The sequence below is a fragment of the Clinocottus analis genome, unplaced genomic scaffold, assembly GCF_023055335.1.
Source record: "Clinocottus analis isolate CAN_PGR_092001 unplaced genomic scaffold, fCliAna1.0.p SCAF_7, whole genome shotgun sequence".
Classification (NCBI taxonomy): domain Eukaryota; kingdom Metazoa; phylum Chordata; class Actinopteri; order Perciformes; family Cottidae; genus Clinocottus; species Clinocottus analis.
Window position 1 is genome coordinate 17,094,109 of NW_027176229.1, and position 17,596 is coordinate 17,111,704.

At 39.6% G+C, this 17,596-nt stretch overlaps 1 protein-coding gene across 5 annotated transcripts in view; it reads right to left on the bottom strand.

Moving 5' to 3' along the window:
* kntc1 (kinetochore associated 1) overlaps positions 1-17,206 on the bottom strand; it is a 17,831-nt gene extending 625 nt beyond the window's left edge. The window contains exons 1-59 of one of the 5 annotated variants that reach the window (XM_068566537.1): positions 16,796-17,206; positions 16,551-16,671; positions 16,266-16,381; positions 15,970-16,048; positions 15,733-15,810; positions 15,606-15,640; positions 15,424-15,534; positions 15,100-15,193; positions 14,790-14,842; positions 14,557-14,669; positions 14,398-14,452; positions 14,209-14,307; positions 14,048-14,091; positions 13,889-13,951; positions 13,706-13,781; positions 13,431-13,556; positions 13,168-13,334; positions 12,944-13,055; positions 12,706-12,849; positions 12,580-12,636; positions 12,310-12,381; positions 12,071-12,190; positions 11,664-11,807; positions 11,478-11,573; positions 11,194-11,297; positions 10,985-11,087; positions 10,764-10,898; positions 10,545-10,664; positions 10,239-10,311; positions 9,870-9,937; positions 9,476-9,777; positions 9,094-9,266; positions 8,202-8,302; positions 7,714-7,858; positions 7,556-7,612; positions 7,299-7,462; positions 7,028-7,132; positions 6,799-6,927; positions 6,595-6,711; positions 6,371-6,480; positions 6,035-6,251; positions 5,524-5,613; positions 5,265-5,430; positions 4,958-5,016; positions 4,622-4,838; positions 4,465-4,538; positions 4,135-4,345; positions 3,741-3,853; positions 3,553-3,608; positions 3,155-3,233; positions 2,940-3,064; positions 2,713-2,848; positions 2,494-2,589; positions 2,346-2,402; positions 1,937-1,991; positions 1,702-1,765; positions 1,306-1,435; positions 1,092-1,181; positions 463-617 (exon numbers count right to left, since the gene is read on the bottom strand). In XM_068566537.1, the coding sequence (XP_068422638.1) occupies positions 463-617; positions 1,092-1,181; positions 1,306-1,435; positions 1,702-1,765; positions 1,937-1,991; positions 2,346-2,402; positions 2,494-2,589; positions 2,713-2,848; positions 2,940-3,064; positions 3,155-3,233; positions 3,553-3,608; positions 3,741-3,853; positions 4,135-4,345; positions 4,465-4,538; positions 4,622-4,838; positions 4,958-5,016; positions 5,265-5,430; positions 5,524-5,613; positions 6,035-6,251; positions 6,371-6,480; positions 6,595-6,711; positions 6,799-6,927; positions 7,028-7,132; positions 7,299-7,462; positions 7,556-7,612; positions 7,714-7,858; positions 8,202-8,302; positions 9,094-9,266; positions 9,476-9,777; positions 9,870-9,937; positions 10,239-10,311; positions 10,545-10,664; positions 10,764-10,898; positions 10,985-11,087; positions 11,194-11,297; positions 11,478-11,573; positions 11,664-11,807; positions 12,071-12,190; positions 12,310-12,381; positions 12,580-12,636; positions 12,706-12,849; positions 12,944-13,055; positions 13,168-13,334; positions 13,431-13,556; positions 13,706-13,781; positions 13,889-13,951; positions 14,048-14,091; positions 14,209-14,307; positions 14,398-14,452; positions 14,557-14,669; positions 14,790-14,842; positions 15,100-15,193; positions 15,424-15,534; positions 15,606-15,640; positions 15,733-15,810; positions 15,970-16,048; positions 16,266-16,381; positions 16,551-16,671; positions 16,796-16,933 (6,509 nt within the window). In that variant the 5' untranslated portion in view covers positions 16,934-17,206. Of the gene's footprint in view, positions 1-462; positions 618-1,091; positions 1,182-1,305; positions 1,436-1,701; positions 1,766-1,936; positions 1,992-2,345; positions 2,403-2,493; positions 2,590-2,712; positions 2,849-2,939; positions 3,065-3,154; positions 3,234-3,552; positions 3,609-3,740; positions 3,854-4,134; positions 4,346-4,464; positions 4,539-4,621; positions 4,839-4,957; positions 5,017-5,264; positions 5,431-5,523; positions 5,614-6,034; positions 6,252-6,370; positions 6,481-6,594; positions 6,712-6,798; positions 6,928-7,027; positions 7,133-7,298; positions 7,463-7,555; positions 7,613-7,713; positions 7,859-8,201; positions 8,303-9,093; positions 9,267-9,475; positions 9,778-9,869; positions 9,938-10,238; positions 10,312-10,544; positions 10,665-10,763; positions 10,899-10,984; positions 11,088-11,193; positions 11,298-11,477; positions 11,574-11,663; positions 11,808-12,070; positions 12,191-12,309; positions 12,382-12,579; positions 12,637-12,705; positions 12,850-12,943; positions 13,056-13,167; positions 13,335-13,430; positions 13,557-13,705; positions 13,782-13,888; positions 13,955-14,047; positions 14,092-14,208; positions 14,308-14,397; positions 14,453-14,556; positions 14,670-14,789; positions 14,843-15,099; positions 15,194-15,423; positions 15,535-15,605; positions 15,641-15,732; positions 15,811-15,969; positions 16,049-16,265; positions 16,382-16,550; positions 16,672-16,795 lie in introns of those variants that run through there. The other 4 variants (XM_068566539.1, XM_068566536.1, XM_068566541.1 and 1 more) reach the window with 4 other exon arrangements.
* Between the last annotated feature and the right edge of the window lie 390 nt (positions 17,207-17,596).

The window sequence follows — 17,596 nt, forward strand, 5'->3', positions numbered from 1 at the left end:
ATTGTATTTGGGCAAGATGTCACCTACAAACTGTATAGAGGAACCTTTACCCCCTGAACTGTAATACATGGTCATAAACTAAGACACATACGTCATTAGATGTAATGTCGTAGATTACACTTACGCTGGAGGAAACTGTGCACCTAGTGCCACGAAATGTCAGATGAATCAAAAACATCACTCCCCCCATTGAACAGATGACTACACACACTGGCAATAAAAATGCTGAACACAAATGGTTTCATAACATTAAACATGTTTTTTATTGTAATGTGTTGCATGTTGTGCGTACCTGCTGTATTTATGGTTACATACAACAGTAGCTTCCTTATTAGTCTTATCCTGTTTTGATCATATTTTAGATATATTTTTAAGCTATTTGCATGTAACTTACAGTAACGTGTTCTTCATATTGGCCGTTTATGTTGCTTCCCTCACAAAAACAAACAAACAAAAACTTACCAGTTCTGACTGATCAGGAAGTCCACCAACTCCTTCACCTGGTTGGGTCGGCCACTCGACACAATGAGCTCCTTCAGATGCTTAAAGTGTTTGGTCTTCAGCAGTTTCTGGTGCTGTCCACTTTGGCCGATGAAGGTTAATACTGTCTCCCTGATCTGAGGAATCATAGAGACAATAATGACATATCATAATACAATACAATATAGTTAAAACAATTAGTGATGGCAAAAATGGTTGCACAAAAGAAAATATATTTCAATGCACCAGTCATCCCCTTTTGTTTATTTATTTTTTTACATTTGAAAACAAGACAACAAAACAGTTAACATAGTCACACTATCTTATCTAGTTTCCTGTTTCACAGCTTTACAGACGCTCAGGCTGGTACACACATAAACAAACAATATTTAGTTACAGGATCTGATACAACACCAGTTGTGAATGTTATATGTTTATATTTACATATAATATTTAATTTTGAAAAGAATATATATGTAGAATGTGTAAAAACATTTTAAATAGTTGAACTCAGCAAGTTCAAATGAAAGCACTGAAAGGGCTTCACGGTTCAGTTTTAGTGCAAGAATTAAATTAAGCCAACGCTGGTAAAACTTAAAGTGACATCTAACCTGTGACGGAATTCCAGCCAATTCCCCAGTGTTCATGAGTTCTTCCACCTGCTCGAGGACAGCGACTGGGTTACACACAGACAGAAAGCCCTGGAAACAGACAGAAAACACAGGGATGGGTGTGACACTGATCGTGAGAAGGGCCGAACAGACACGGATCTTCCAAACGAAGATACAAACTTCTGACATGTTGTATTGACATGGAGTTACTCACCTGGATCTGCTGATCCTTTTTATTGGCACAGGGGATGAGAAGGAGTGTTCCCAGGGCAAAGCCTGGCAGATTGAACTGTGCAAAGCGATTGGCAATTCCTATCAGGTCCAGATTCAACAGGAAGGGGCACCTTGGGAAGAAAGATGAGCGCCAAGACGTTTCAGATAAATATAAAGAGAATATGACATAATATTCAGGTCATCACTATTTTTTTTTGTTTATTGAAGTGTCACAGAATTATATGTTTTGAATACTTTCACACCCACGCACAGTTAAATCTATCACTGTATTAGCTGTTCATATTCTAGCACTAGTAGTCCATGAAAGCTGTACGTAGTCCTACTGCAGCATGCAGTCCAGTTAGATGGTAAATGGTTGAATATGAGAACAACATACTTGAGCAGGAGAACAAACGTCCTGTAGAGTGTTGCCTGTTGATCAGGACTCAGAGGAACAGAGGCTGTCAGGACAGTGGAGACAGTAAGTAGCATTCAGGAAGATGGATATCAAAATGAACCATTTTAAAGAACAACCTTCCAGCCAATCCATAACAATGATTCTACTAAAACATTGTATAATAAAAAAGGTCAGTCTACCTCAAGACAGTGGTTCACTATTATAAAGTGAGTACCTGAAATAAAAGGTGCCAGTATCATACTCTTCCAGGTCCTGGAGAAACTGGAAATCTGGGAAGAAAATAAAGTGAATAAAATTACCGTTGCAACCTTTTCTCCATTATCACTTATTGTAGTAGTGATGGTTAGAGATGTTTTTATTTTGGCTCTACCTCTGTGATGTCTGCTGGGATACTGGTTAAATCACTTGCAGATTAACGGCACATTTTCCGTCTACAACTTGACTGTCACAATTAAATAACAGCAAATGGCTCTGGTGCAGGTTGCATTTCAAAGAAGTTCCTCTTCTATTATTTTGAAACTGACAGTATATCAGTATAGTTTGGGACCACGTCTGAAGTAACAGAGGAAACACTAGTATTATTTCCTTTTTCTTAAAATAACAGCGATGAGATCTGACGTTACCTCCCACAGAGTAGGCACAGCCACGACTGCCTCTAGCACCTTCTGGAGGTGGCTGATCTGAGAGGGTAAAACATACGCGTAGGTTTTATTTTAAAGGGCAAAACCCAGCAGTCTTATACAAGTATTTTTCTGCCGCACGTCCTCTCACCAAGTTGAAGGCCAGCAGCTTCTGAAGCAGACTGTTCCACAGCTGAGGGTCGTACACCTGATACTCCAAGCACAGGTCTGCCACCAACTGCACCGCCTAAAAGGACAAAAGGGTGCTTCAGTTTCCCTGGGTGCAGTTTGTGTGCAACATTTTTAACATAGTGAAACTGAAATTGAGAAACTAGCTGGAATAGTTTAAATGTTTTAAGTTGAAAAGTACCTGCGGCTCATGACTGTGATTTTTCCACAGCCCCTTAACCAAGCCTTCTTTGGGGCTACTGAGGAAGGACTGTACTGTGTAAGGGATGTTTAATGCCTCCAGTTGAGAGACAAAGATGTAGCACTTAAGGTAATATCTGCATGGGAGTATAAAATACAGAGACATTAACACATCTTACACAAACAAGTAATTATTCCATCAGTACTATCAAACTGATTTCCTATTACTGTATTTTGGTCTTGGGGATCTGCAACTGAGCCTCCAGAGTGGCAGAATCAGCGAGACGGACGAGGCAAAGCAGCGCTCGAGTCTGATGGCAGAAGGTTAGACGAGGCCCAGAAGTGCTGAGAGGCTGAAGGAGGAAGCACAAAAAAACAACAGACATTAGTCCCTTTCCCTTGACACTTTGTTAAATTTGGACTCACTGTAATTTATGACTCACCCAGATTTTAGCAGATAAGATCGGGTTTAGAAGGCGGACAGCATCCTCCATGGGATAAGACTGCAGCATGTACACCACTCTGAGAGCATCAAGTAACCACAATAAAGAGAGAAGTCAACACACGTTGCTGATACAATTTATGGCCAAGTCATTGTGCCTGTCACACTAAACAGGGAAAGGAAATTACATCAGTAATAGAGAGGCAACTGCCAGTTTTAAACTCTATGTGCTGTACAGTACATTAAAGTAGTCTACAAATAGATGATACAAACTTATTTCAATATTATAATTATTTTCAACATCCTTCAGTATTACATTCAAGCACTGATTCAAACAGGGTTTTAAGAAAACAGGGTGCTTTCTTTTTCATTTAAAAAAAGAAACATCAATGCCTCTACCTCATTAAATCTGGATCCTCCTCGATGTTGCTGACACAGTCACGATTACCAATATCCTTTATCAAAAAAAAAAATGTTTCATCAGATTTCTACACAAAAGGATTAAGAGATAAAAACACAATACAAGTAGGAGACAAACAGAAACAGCGATTAGCTAATACAAATTTGGTAAACTCAGTAAGACAGACCTTGGTGACAGCAGGGCCTGTTTTGCAGATCCATTTTTCCAACATCATGTTTCGGATTTTCAGAAGATCCACATTGTTGATGGTGGCTATTTCCTTAACCACAGCATGTACATCTGCTCAGAGGTAAATGCTCAAATTAGAATTCAACACTGCTGCTCCCATTTACAACATATCAAACGTTTTTAACCCACATTATGAAGCAAGATAGGAATACTAATAAGTAGAGAATAATGTATACTGGATAGTTAAACAATTCAATGTCATACATAGCAGAGTAAACCAAATTGGACGATATAACACACTTTAATCCAGGCGCCATCTTCAGAACATGAAGCTGGTGTTGAATACTTTACTTCCGTTTCTCCAGCAGACTGCTGTGTCAAAGCATGCTCACCGGGAGACAGTTGACCTCCTGATTCTCTGTAGCGCTGCTCCACACCACTGTGCTCATACAGGGCCACTATGAGCTTTGTTGGCAGCCCAGTCAGCTGCAGATGCTCTGGGCTGTTCAACTGGCTGGCTATCAAGGCATTCTCAGTCGCGGAGCGCTGGAACTGCAGTTTCAGCTTAGACAGAAATGTCTCCCCTCTGGCCCGTGCTGCCCCCTGCTCAGAATTATAGGGGGGTAGATTGAAACCAACCAGATTATGAAAAGCTAACAAGTTAAAGATGTGAGATATGTCAAATGTATACTGTTTTATTTTCTGGAACCACTAATACCGACCTCAAGGTTTGGATCCTTCAGCCAGGCATCTCCAAGAGCCAAACAGAACCTAAGAGAGTGTGTCTTCTCATGGCCTGTAGAGAACAGGGAACCATTCAGTCCAGAGATAGAAAACACACACGTAGTGATGTGATCGTGTATAATCTGCAGGTCAGACCTGGTGGTAGCTCCTGGGTGATCTTGTGTGCTGTGGCAGCTGCCCACTCTGGGCTCTGGATGCAGTGGATGTACTTCATCATGGTCTTGGCCACCTTGAAAGTCTCACTATTGTATCCATGACCCTGACCCTTTTTCCTCTGGACCAAGAGTAAAGGCTTCATCTTCTTCTCAAACACATGGTTGGCTGCTGACATGTATAACTTGTCGAGGCTCACCTGGAATGAGACAGGTAGGTTTGAATAACTGTCCAACTTTACGGATGAATCTATAATTTTCAGGATTATATATAATATATAATAGGATGAATGCTACTTTTTAAATGAGTGTGCTTTACCTTCATCAGTTTGCTAATCAAAAGAAGTGTCGGGAAGGTCTCCTCACTGAGCTCAGGAGCTAAACACAGAAAAACATTTCATTTTCCTCAGTCTTAACATATCTTATTAAATCATTAAATATGGATAAATCTACTAAAGCTACACAATGATGTTAAACATAATAACAAGTCTAAAACATTTAAAATGTTAGGATCTCAAATTAATAATTGGTTGAGTTCATTACATCTAATGCAATCAGAGTATTTTTAGTTTGTCAGCTATAATATTGAAGGATGAAAATAGGACAACTGACACTGACTAACTCACAGATAATCTTCCAATAATGGTTGGTCTGCATAAGCAGGTGGAAGGGCAGTCTGCTGTTGGACAGCGGGTTTGGCAGCTGGTTGTTTTCCAGAAGATAGGTGTTCTCCACGTCCGAGGCAGGAGAGACGCGCTTGTAGGACTTCAGATGTTGCAGGAGGCCCATTGCCTGTGGATTAAAATACACTGGTTGCTTGTCTGCAATGTACATTTTGAAGACAAGAAAGTGTTTCTGTTTTTTAAAAGTGTGTGTTCTTTTTACCTGAACAACAGAAAAGGTCATCACATTCTCATCTGCAGCCTCGATGATCTTCAGCACTACTTCAATCCTCTCATAGTTATAAGGGCTGAGCTGTACAAGAAACGCATCCTACATGTTAGGTGAATAGCTTGAATTTAGTTTGGGATAGAAACAAACGACAATAAAGTCCTTTCAGTGTTGTAGTTCAGACTTGTGTTGAATCTTATTGCGGTTGCAGTGCCAAACCAAGTACTATACTGCAGAATTCAAGTAATTGGTTTGAAAACTGGAAGAAAATAATAGGGCACTATAAAAAAGAATGTGAATATAATATAGTATGTGATGTTTTATGATTACCATAAACTAAGCACTCTTGTGTTGTATGTTTTTTCTTAAATCATTTGTCTTGGATGAGCCGCTGGGTTAAATTTAAACAAAATGAGAAATTATCAGAACTGTCACTTATGTAAAAGAGGCTAAACAACACTAACACAGAGCCCTCCAGTTAAAAGTTTGTCCCCCACGCACACACCTTGAATATGGCAGCACAGAGACTGTCTGTGAGCTCGCTGGTGTTGTGTAACATCGGTATAATCTGCAGGACTCGATCCAGTGCGTCTGCATGATACAGAGGCTGCATCTCTTTCTGCCCTGTGCCATGGTCACCTGCGGCTTCCTCGTCCTCTTGGAGCAGCAGCAAGGTGGTAATGTACTGGTTGATCACACTGTCACGGTCAAGACCAAAGGCGCTGCAGACGGGAGCAGAGAGTGAGTACAGGAGGGAACAGAATACAAGACCTTCCGGGACAGGAAATTAAATGCGTTGATATAGATTAAAAAATGTAACATTATAGAGTGAGCAGCGGACCTGCAGTACTGGAGGATAATGTCTAGAGTGATTCTCTGGTTTTTCACCAAGTCAGGGATCAGACTGCGCTTCATCTCAGGCCGCTGACGGAACACTGTTTGGATGGATATCTGTGGCCGAGCAGGAACAAGCACGGTGAACGTCAAGTAACGTCAAATGTTAAGTCAAGGGTGACTCAGGAAGTAAATTGTGAATAGAAATAAAAGTGGTTTTCATCCACACACCCCCAGTTTGCCGAGCTTGATGCCCCATTCAGCATCAGTGATGACAGAGAGAAACTTCTGTTGTTCCTCTGCCTCGTCGTACAAGCAGCAGAGATCTGCCCCGATCCTGGCCACAGACTGAAGCAACCAACAACAATTTTCAGGATCAAAAATAAAAAAGGCTTGACGATAAACATATAGAAGAACAGTGACCATATTGCCTACCAAGATTTTGTCATAGTTTTGCCAGGTGTTGTCAATAACCTTCCACAGTATTTTAAAAACCTCTGCTTTGGTGAGGAGTGTACAGAGAGCAATAGCCAAATCACAATCAACCACCCTCCAGTTGAACACCTGCAACCGATAAAAATAGAGATACAGAGATTTCAAATTAGTATCAAGCATACTAAAACGCAGTATATTGGCGAATACTATCTTATGACAGCTGACCCACCTTGTTCAAGAGAGCCACAGCAACAGCATTCAGAGACAAATTAGTTGTCTTTCGAAGATTATTTAAGCATACGTTGTACTTCTTAAGCTCTTGTGTATCGTACAGCTGAAAGAAGAGTAAATAGTTTACTGTGACATTATCACGATAGACATTACAAAATATATTTGCTCGGCCTCACTGGCAAGTGGCCATCGTTATATTAATGGTACAATTGATCCAGAAAAACATAGCGGTGTCACCGACAGCCCCACTGGGTATGTTGCAGCCATACCTGTACACTAAGACGTATGTCCATAACATTAGAGGTGACATGCTGCAGGCAGCTGCCGTACGAGTTGACCAGCACTCTGAGGGCGAGCTCCAGCTGACTGCACTCCTGTAACATCTGTAACATGTTGGACAGGGGACCAAGGAGGGGCTGCAGGTAGTTTGAACCTGTATGGAGGTAAGGCAAGACACATGGTTCATTTTTAAAATGACAAATTCAAGGAGAAACAATAAAAAATAAACTTTAGTAGCGCTACAGACCATCTGCAAATGAGCAGTGTGCCAGACAGGAACAGTCCAGTGGGTGCAGTTTGGTATCTGCAAGATTGATAATAAGCTTATGAGACCAGTTAGCTGACTATCAAAGGTGATGGAATCCAAAACAGACATTGACTAGAAGATTCATTTGAGCATCTTACCCAGAGAAACAGGCAGCAAGCAGTTGGTAATTTCATATTGGACTGGAAGCGCAGACACAGGGTCCAGAACAATGCAGTCTTCACTAAAAACATCCTGAAAAGTCCACTGAGAGTGTGGATCTTTTTCTGTTTCCAAGGTCGAATCCTGTAACATTATACAGTTCAAATACAAACATTTATACTATGCATTTGGTTAATTGAACTGCTTTGTAAAAGGAAGAAGTCAATACATTTGAACTACTATCAACAAAAGGAGAAGTCTTTTTAATGCAGTTGAACAACATCCCAATTTCAAATTATGTTAAATAATAAACTATCATTATCTAAAACCTCTAAGAGATTCAGATAACTTCCCAGTTACTAACTTTCAAAATAAAACGTCTGATTTAAATGTCTGCAGATAATATATCATATCACACATCAAGCATAAACCAGAGCAAAATAAAGTAAATACAGTATCATTCAATGGAGAAAGATGAGATACTGACCTTGGCTATAAATCCATAGTTGTCTGATAACTGACACTGATGATAGACATCCATAGCTATCCGTGTGCACTTGCAAAGCTCCAGACAGTCCAAGAGTAGATCTGCAAGAGTTATTAGAATATTAACTGAAAGTGTTTACTTGAAGCAAAAGAGAACAGCCAAACTCCTTCAGAGAAAAAAATAGTCTGGATGCATTCAGATTCACAAAAAAAGGGTTTTCACTCTTTATTGTCCTGAAGGCAGTTAGCATTTTCAGCAAGACCAGATAAACTCTTGCAAATGTATTGGAAATTATAGATTTTATATTTGTGCATCATCTGTGTGACTAGTTCTATTTCGTTTTTACTGGGTTTAAAGGAATACTTCCCCCACAAAACCATCATTTGTATATCAATAACTTACATCGTGTAACCATGAATTCCTGGAGAATTTTTATTTATTTACCTCCATTGAGTAAATAATAAAATACTATATCAAAACATCTGTATACAAACACAGTATAAGTCTAATTGATTCAGTCTTAAACTCAGTAGTTTCCAAACAAAATGTAGTTTTGCTAAAATCTCGCTGCTTAAAACAATTTGGAATTTGCACGGATGAGTGAGAGTCTGTTTATGCAAAAAGGTAAGATTTTAGCAAAAAAGCATGTTTGGGAGGTAGTGAGCATACAACTGTATAAATGAGGATTATACTGCATGAGTTGTGTGAGTTTGTGAACAGATGCATACACAATTGGTCATTTCGTGGATGAAGTATTCATTTAAGATGAGCCGAGGATCCATTTTGGTCTAGCATGAATGAATCCAGCAACGATTCACTAAACAGCTCTTAAATGACCAAAATAAAATGTGGTGGACCATCATTTATTTTGCAACATCATTGCGTTCTTTACCTGAGTGGCAAGCAGCAATAGCCTGGCAGGCGAGCTTATGGATGATTGCTGGCAAGTCCATGTCTTCAGGAAGAACCATTGGTACATCTGCCTGCAGCATCTGGCATAACGTCTTGGCAGCAGTGAACAAAACCTTCCCTGTACAGGTGTTATAGTGGTGTTCATACAGCTCACTGAAGATATGAAGGAAGAGAAGAAAGAAAACATAAAAGATTATCCACGTGCCTCACTAGACAGGGGTGTTTTAATCTTACTTTAAAAAAAAAGAAGAAAAAAAAACATTAAAACAATTTCTCTATAGTTTCACTAAGAACTCAAGTGTGAAATAAACAAAAGCAAGACTACTCCTGGATTCATCCACACAGCATCTGCACACGCAAACCTGAGGATCTTGAGGGCCTTGTCCACCTTGCCCACCCCGAGAGCTCGCAGGGCTAAGTCGGACCAGAGCTCCTGTTCAGTGCGCTGCAGCTGCCTTCCTAGACGACGTAAGCCAGCTTCTGTGGAGATGGTCTTGGTCTTGCCATCGGGGTCATTAGCCACGACTGGAGTTGTCGCGGCTTTCCTCTTCGATGAGCGCCGGCCATGTGTGTTTTCATAGGCTGCGATATGATGCTCCTGGATTTGCTTTCTGATGTTCGGATCCTCATAGTTTGAGGGGGTGAAGAAAACATCAAAGTCCTCCTGATGAACAAATAAAGAAGTTGCAGGTGAAAAAAATGATGAAAGAACAGATGGAATAATAACACTTAAAACATTCCTTCAATGAAACTTACCTGTAGGTGGGAGATCGCCTTGAACATGATGAGGTTGTTTTCACACTCCATGCTTTTAAGCGCATCATCTAGAGAGGACATGAAACCCAGTGTGACACTTGGATAATCAAGCAAATGTTCATGACATTTATTCTAATCTTTGTCTGTAAACTGTGTTACGGCAATTGTTTGTCCAATGCAAGGAAACTTGAGTTTTACATTTGATCATCCATATCATAGAATCAAATTTAGTCATTAAAATAATTGGCCTAAGATATGTTGTTGGTCCTCTTTATTTGGTTTACTTTGTTTCAGTATAATACTACACAAGTACAAGAACAATATAAGCATCCAATGCGTGGAGGTCAGAGCCTTGAGGATCGTACTTACGTTTTTGGATTATATACAGGTATTTCAGAGCCTCCACCATCACCTGAGGTATGACCATCTGGTGTTTCTTATGCTACGGAAGACAATAATTTGATATATAACAAATGTCAGAATGAATATATGCTCACCATATTACTGTTCTATTATGTTCAGATCTTGAAGCTGCAATTGATTTAAGGTTCATGTAAGGTTTACTAAGAGGAATATTGATCTGGAAATTGCATCCAGAAAATTAAGCAGGGAATACAAGCACGGAAAATGCAAATTACGTTTAATTTCAACACATAACATCTTCCCTCTCCTCACCTCATCAGATATGTGGGCTTTGTCCTCCAGTTGCAGCCGGGCCCAGGATGTGAGACGCTTGATCACACACTCTGCCTCTGCAGAGGACAGCTTCTTCAGTACAGTCATGCTTTCGTCCGTCTAAAAGCAGCATAAAATACTTTCTATTAGTATGCCACGGAAACATAAAAAGAAACATTTAATCTAGGTGATTTCATTTTGCTATATGGATGAGCATACCTTGCTTTGGCCAATCAGCTGGATGAGATACAAGTAATGTATCTGCGAGGTTGGAAGTTTGTAAGCTTCAGCTAATGTCAAGGAGTCTTCTAAAGACATTGGCAAGTCTTGCTTTAGGATGTATCTAATCAGCGTCTGGAAAGATATACGGAATATGACAGAAGGTCCATAGGAGGGCAAGCTGGAAGTCAATGCCACATAAACAATGTGATCAAATTTACCATAATTTGAGTACTGTCAGAAAAGTTGAAGTTACGAATCCCATAGCCCCTGAGAAGCTTCCGGATTTCCATCAGACGGTAACTCTCCTTTAAAAGCTCTTGTCTGGGGAATACACCAACAAATAGAAAATTATATAGAAACTAAAAATGTTACCAAATTGTATAGTTAAAAAAAAAAAAGGATCAAGGGGACGCCAATGGAAACATACTTTGGTCCATCCATCTCCAGGTACTGTTGGACCAGTTTTTCTACCACAGTACCCCAGGGCACTACAGCGTTCTGCATGATCTCCAGCACAGCATCCACCATCAGCTGGCAGGAAATACAAGAATGTGAGATTTTGCAATTCTTGGAACAAACTGTTGATTTTTACTATCTTGGCGATTCTTATTAATCAGCTGCTGTTACGGCTGTTTTTCACTCAAGTATTTGCACTCACAAACCTTTGAACATGTTGTGAACGGCATGTGTAATGGTGTTACAGAAACTTACGTCCGTATCAGTCATACAAGCCAGCACAGCCACTGCTTTGGCTTCCCATTCTGTGAAAAGTGTTGTGGTCTGCGAACTACAGTGCTCCAGCAGATCCTATTGAAGATGAGAGGATACATATTTATCCTTAGGTATTTGGAAAATTAATGTATAGTCCCAGTGGGCTCGGAAGTGATAGACTGTTACCTTGATGTACTGGAAAAGTAGCTCATCTAAAGGAATCTCATGCTCTTCAGTATACGGCAGGATACTGCTTTCCACTGCGGTGGCGATCAGCTCTGGAGCCGGCACTTTGTCCAGCATGTAGAATGCGACACTACGAACACTTCCCTTTGAAATTCACAAGGAATAAAAAACATCTTAAAGATAGGAACAACAACACAAAAGCCACTCAACATGTCACATAAACGCAACACCACGATGTACCTAAAAGTACGATATTTTTTACAACCTTTGTAGTTTTCCATTTTTAAATCAATGGAAAACTACATTATTTTTTTAACGATCCTGTAGGTTAATAAAATGTGTGTCCTGCTTGTAGCTTGTTTGAAACTTAAATGTAGTTAGAATATGTTGTGAAATAAGAGACAAACCTTCTCACAGACTGAAAGTGAAAGTCTGCAGTTGTATTTCTGGTGGAGGTCCAGGAGCTGACGAAGGTTGGCCACCAGGGACTTGAGGTTCTCCACCTCCTCTGCACCGTAATTATCGTCCTTAAAGAAAATAAAAAAATTAGAAATAGATCGACCATATTATGTCACGATAATTCGGTCGCAATAAGCTCCCACAGGCAAACCATGATTGTGAAGGCACAAAAATGTGTCAAACTGACGGATTTCATCCATGTCCAAAGAGAAGGGAGTCCAACCACAGCCAAGGCCAACCCGTTCTGGGGCCAAGCACCCTGGAACAAAATATTACATTCATAAACATTGGTTCAGTTATTGTGACTGACATGTACTTACTAAACAATGCTTTATACAACTAATATAAAAAATAAAAACCGTTATGGCTGTTGCTATTGACCATTATTGTTTTTTTAGCCAGGTTTTACTTAACTTAAGTGTTTCAGGTTAAAAATGTTGTTGTTGTTTTTTTTTACCTTTTCTGTTAACTCCAAATTTCTTGCCCTCTGCTCCAGCCATCTCGCCAAGATTTTCTATGGGCACATACAACTTTTAGAACTGAAAACATAGCATCATATTTTGAAATGAGTAATGATTCCTACCTGTCCTGTTGGAAGTGCTCTTCTCACAAAAGGAACAAAAACGGCCCTAAACCAAGGACAAAGGTCTTGGGATGGCAGATCCTCTGGGATGGCACTGAGCACGGCTTCAAGCTTGCTTTCGTCAAACTCGGCTGCAATCTGTCCCTGTTACAGAACACAAGAGTAAGCATCACAACTGGCCATGACACTAGGATATGTCTCTGTATTGTTTCATGGAGTGCACACAGCTCTTCTTTACCTCATATCTCAGCCAAATGAGTTGTGCACCCTTCATGTCTCCCTCTCTCAGGTGGATCAGAACTTCTCCTAGATTGTCAGTGCAGTTCAAAAACTCAATCCAGGCGATGCCACTACGGATGACAGGATAACTTCGTAAAATAACACATAAGTGTACATTATGAACAAACCACACGATTGAAAATCAATTGTATAACACAAGAAACAACGAAGACTTTGATTTACTTGAAGTTATCTGGGCTGTGTAGGCTGCAGAAAGTTGCAAGCCTGGCCAAGGCCTCTTGAATCTGTAAGGAGGAATATCGTGTGGCAGCATGGTTAAGTATCTTCTCTGCCGTCTCAAAGGTCGGCCACGGAGCCTTGAGGCAGTATTCCACCACATACTGCTCATCCTAGGCAATGGAAAGAAAAACAAAACATTCATGAGTGAGGGGCTGAAGGTAACAACATTTTGGAAGTGTAAAATAAAAGTAGACTAAATAACTGACTGTGATCTTCATCAGGTTGGTCTTAGCTTCCTCCACGAGTTCAGACCACACATCCTGTCCATAGCCACCCACCGATGCAGAGGCCAGCTGCTCCAGCACAAAGTCCAGCTTTACCTTGTACACAAGCTAAACAAAAAATAGGATTGATATCGGCAAAGCCCCCAATTAAGGCAGTCATTTACAACGTGCACCACCATTCTAAAGTACCATTTATATTGTACAAATCTCTATCATATTGTACTCCAATAACTTTGACATTTGCACTTTTCATTTACCTCTAAATCCAGCTCAAATGTGATGGCAAACTTTTCAGCTTCCTCAAACATGTGTTTGTGAAGAAGTCTGCTAAGTCTGGGAATAGGAAATAAATAAGTCAGAAATAAGTAAAATTATACAGACATCAAATAAATACATGAAATACAATTAATGAGGAAATGTATCGAATTAAAATATGATACCTGTTCTCAGGCAAGGCCTCTGTGAAGCATCTGACAATAACAGCAGATAAGAGCTCTCCATGACTACTTGATAAAGGACCGGGGAAGAAAGACCACTTAATATTTTGAAACATTCACCATATCATTTGAGTACCGGCTGAACATCAGAACATGTCCTACCTTTCTTGGCTCTCACAAATCCCCTCAACTAAATAAATTGTATCCTGAAAGCAGAGAATAAAACAACTGATTTCAATGTGCAACATATTCACATCCAGAAATAACACATGTTCATGTATCCATCCATCCATACAACAAGCTTTCAGGTGTTGATTGTTTACCATATTTATCTTTGTCTGGACAAGACAGGAGACTGAGGAGACATCCAGAGAGTAGCAAATAGTCATGGAGGGCAGACATCGTATTTGCAGTGAGTTGATCTGACAAATGTAAAACCAGCTCATCAAGTTTAGAAAAGGACTTGCGATAATCATCTTTTACAGGTTCTTCAAAAGGAGTTGAACTGCTACCTGACTCTTGTCTTGATTTGTGAGTGTAATCATCTTCATGCTGCCCTTGTCTTGGCTGCAACACAAACAGATCAATTTACGATTTTCAACATTGTTTAATTGAGGCACATCCCTCTGTATATCTACAGCTACTGTATGTAATAAAACAGAGATACATACGCCACCATGGAGGCCGAGCCACATTCTGTAGTGAGTTTAAAGTCATGAATGGCAAGATCCTGCCAACAGTGAATCATGACAAGGAAATGTATGTCCCAAAGACTCAGGGCATTCTACAGCCAGAAAAAAAAAAAAAAGCGATTCATATTTGATGTAATCAAACCAGAAAATACTTTGATTGAACCTCATACAATGATACATCTAACAGCTGCAGGTGATAGTACGGAACTCACCTCAGTGTCTAGAATATACAATTGATTGTCCACCACCTCCATCTTCCTCACACCTTTGAAGTAAATATATATGGAGGATGTATTTAACAACCCTTACACAATCTAGTCTTACAGGCATCATAAAGGTTGTACTTGGTTTGCAACTTTATCACTATTTCTTATCTTTTCCTCAATACTTTGTGATTCACAATATATACAACTTTTTATGTTAATATGTTCATCACTGAAAAATGTTAAAGCATAAATTTTAAGATGGTAATACATGTTAATTATTAGGAGTGTAACTATGTACTGAATATTGGGACCGTACCTGGGATCAAGCTGTCATTGATAGAGTGAGCAAGACACATCTTGCCATGATGAGGGTCCATCATCCAGTGAGTCACGATACTTTCTTTATCCCCCTGTGAAGTTAATGTTGTGACCAATTACATCAGGAAATACATACTGTTTTTGTTTCCTGCTTTATATAAGAAGGAACTATCATTCCAAGAAAGACATGCAACAGCATAGTGGAAAAAAGGAGGGATTGAAAAAAACAAGCAACAAATATGTTACATACCATTATGCTTTCATTCACAATTAACCAATGTATCATAGCTGCAGGTGGTAAATACACTAATAAAACACTGACCGCGATCATTAAGTGGATTTCAGATCCCAGACTGAACATCACTGCTGTACTGCAGCCCTCGTCATGGTATTCACTGGTGGAGCAGAAGTCTATCTTGATGAGCGACTGGAGCTGAGTTGAGGAATAATGTGATTAGAGTTTTGTTCTAAAAATAAGAAGTTAAATGAACTGCCTTAACTTACATTTTGCAAAGCTCCCAGATCCATGTTTTCAATCGCTGTGTTAAAGAAAAGAAGATTTTTTTTTTTAGTTTGGCCCAAACAATGGCTACAATAAAACTTCATTCTATCATACATGATGTTTGGATACCTGTCTTGATCCTTGACAATGCAAGGTTTGCAATGTGGAAAAACCCATCCTTAATGACAAGGAACACATGGTACATTCCTGCCAACAAGAAATGTACAAAAACGTCTGAGAAATTGGTAACACACCATTATTTAAAAATTCAGATTTGGATGATGTAAGTAAATATTCAGCTAGAAATAGAAATTCCTTCAGGTTTGCACACACACACACCTTTGTTTCTCATAAAAATGTTTTTACCTAAGGATGCCTTGTTTTCTTCTATGACGAGATAGCGGTATGTTTTCTCATTTTTACTGGATGGTTTCTCTACCAACGCCTACAAACCCAGACAATAACACAACATGAACATGTTAATGTACATAAGTGAAACATGTGCAACTCAAACTCATTAAAAGTTGAATATTTTTCATCAAATATTGTAGAGGAAATCTGATGACTATCCTATAACAATTCAAGGCTAGACCAGTGACCTTAGCTCATGTAATCTTACACCATTAGGCCTGACAGATATTTTTTGAAAAAAACACTCAAACCCTGGTGAGTTGGATTCTCTTGGTTGGCACATGGATCAAATGAAGGTTTCCATTTCTTTCACAGACCACCAAAAACTGTCCTTCAAGGCATGCATCAATGGCATCCACATCAGTTTCTGAAAAACAGGTATTAACATACAGAAGTTACCCAGAAAGGTGAAACTGCATTGATAAGAAAGGGATGGGGAAAGCAGTGTCCACCAGTCGCCTTAAATATTGGACCCACTGATTTGAATACAACGGCCATCTCAGAGGACACAAACTGACATTTGACACACAACCTACCAAAATGAAGAAGTAGCAGGATGGTCTGATAGTTCTGGTCAAACAAGATCACTGTTTTGTCAGCAACAACGATGTTCCAGTTTGACCCACTGCAGGAGGAGAGACGGGGATCTGTCTGCACCTGCAAGAACCAGCATTTCCATTTCATCGCTGACAGACGGATCGAACTGATTGCTTTATATAGAGCAACAGGGTTGCATTACAAGAGTTCTTGTAACGTTCATGTAAATATTGACAACCATTACCTCATTTGCAGATGAGATTTTGACCAGTGTATCCACCTGATACAAGCCGCTTCCATTCTCCTCCTTTGACACACTCCCGAAGCGGATGGTGTTTGTATCCTCGTTGGTCAGAATTTCAACGTCGCTCCACATTGCCATTTCAACAAGCTGCGTGGAGGAAAACTTTCGAAACTTGTATTTTGATATCAAAATGATTTCGTTACTTATTTGAAAAGCGATAAATTAGCCATGCTAGTTGACGTTGTCCACATAATCTAATAGTTTAGTTCCACATTACTGCACTTTAACGCTAATACAACCTATCTATAAACAATTGATTTAGCCGACAGTCGACCACAATGTAGCTAACGTTACAGTAACTCAACAATCCGTTGAAATAATCAGACAGCTAACGTTACAATGCAGAGTTTAGCCATACAAAAACAGTAAGAGTTTTACAATTTGGCGGGTTGCTGTTGAGCACTTCTGTAGTTTTTTTCCCCTGAGTTTTGTCTAACAGATACAACTTCCATCCCTGGCTAATTATTAAAAATGCTTCATTGTTTAATATGACTAAATTAAACCACAGCCCCATCACATATTTCAATATTATCCATTTGTAATCCAAACATAAGCATGTAATTGATAAAGCTTGTTTGGTCTGTACACAGTCCGAGAGAAAGTGCTGCCTGACAGGCTGAGTTTAGGGAAAACATTCGTGTACACAGAAACACAGGGGCGGGGCATTTAAGGGACATCCGGGAATTATTGTGGCGTTGCCAGATTAGATACGTTCCAGTCTATTAAGAAAAATAATCTGAC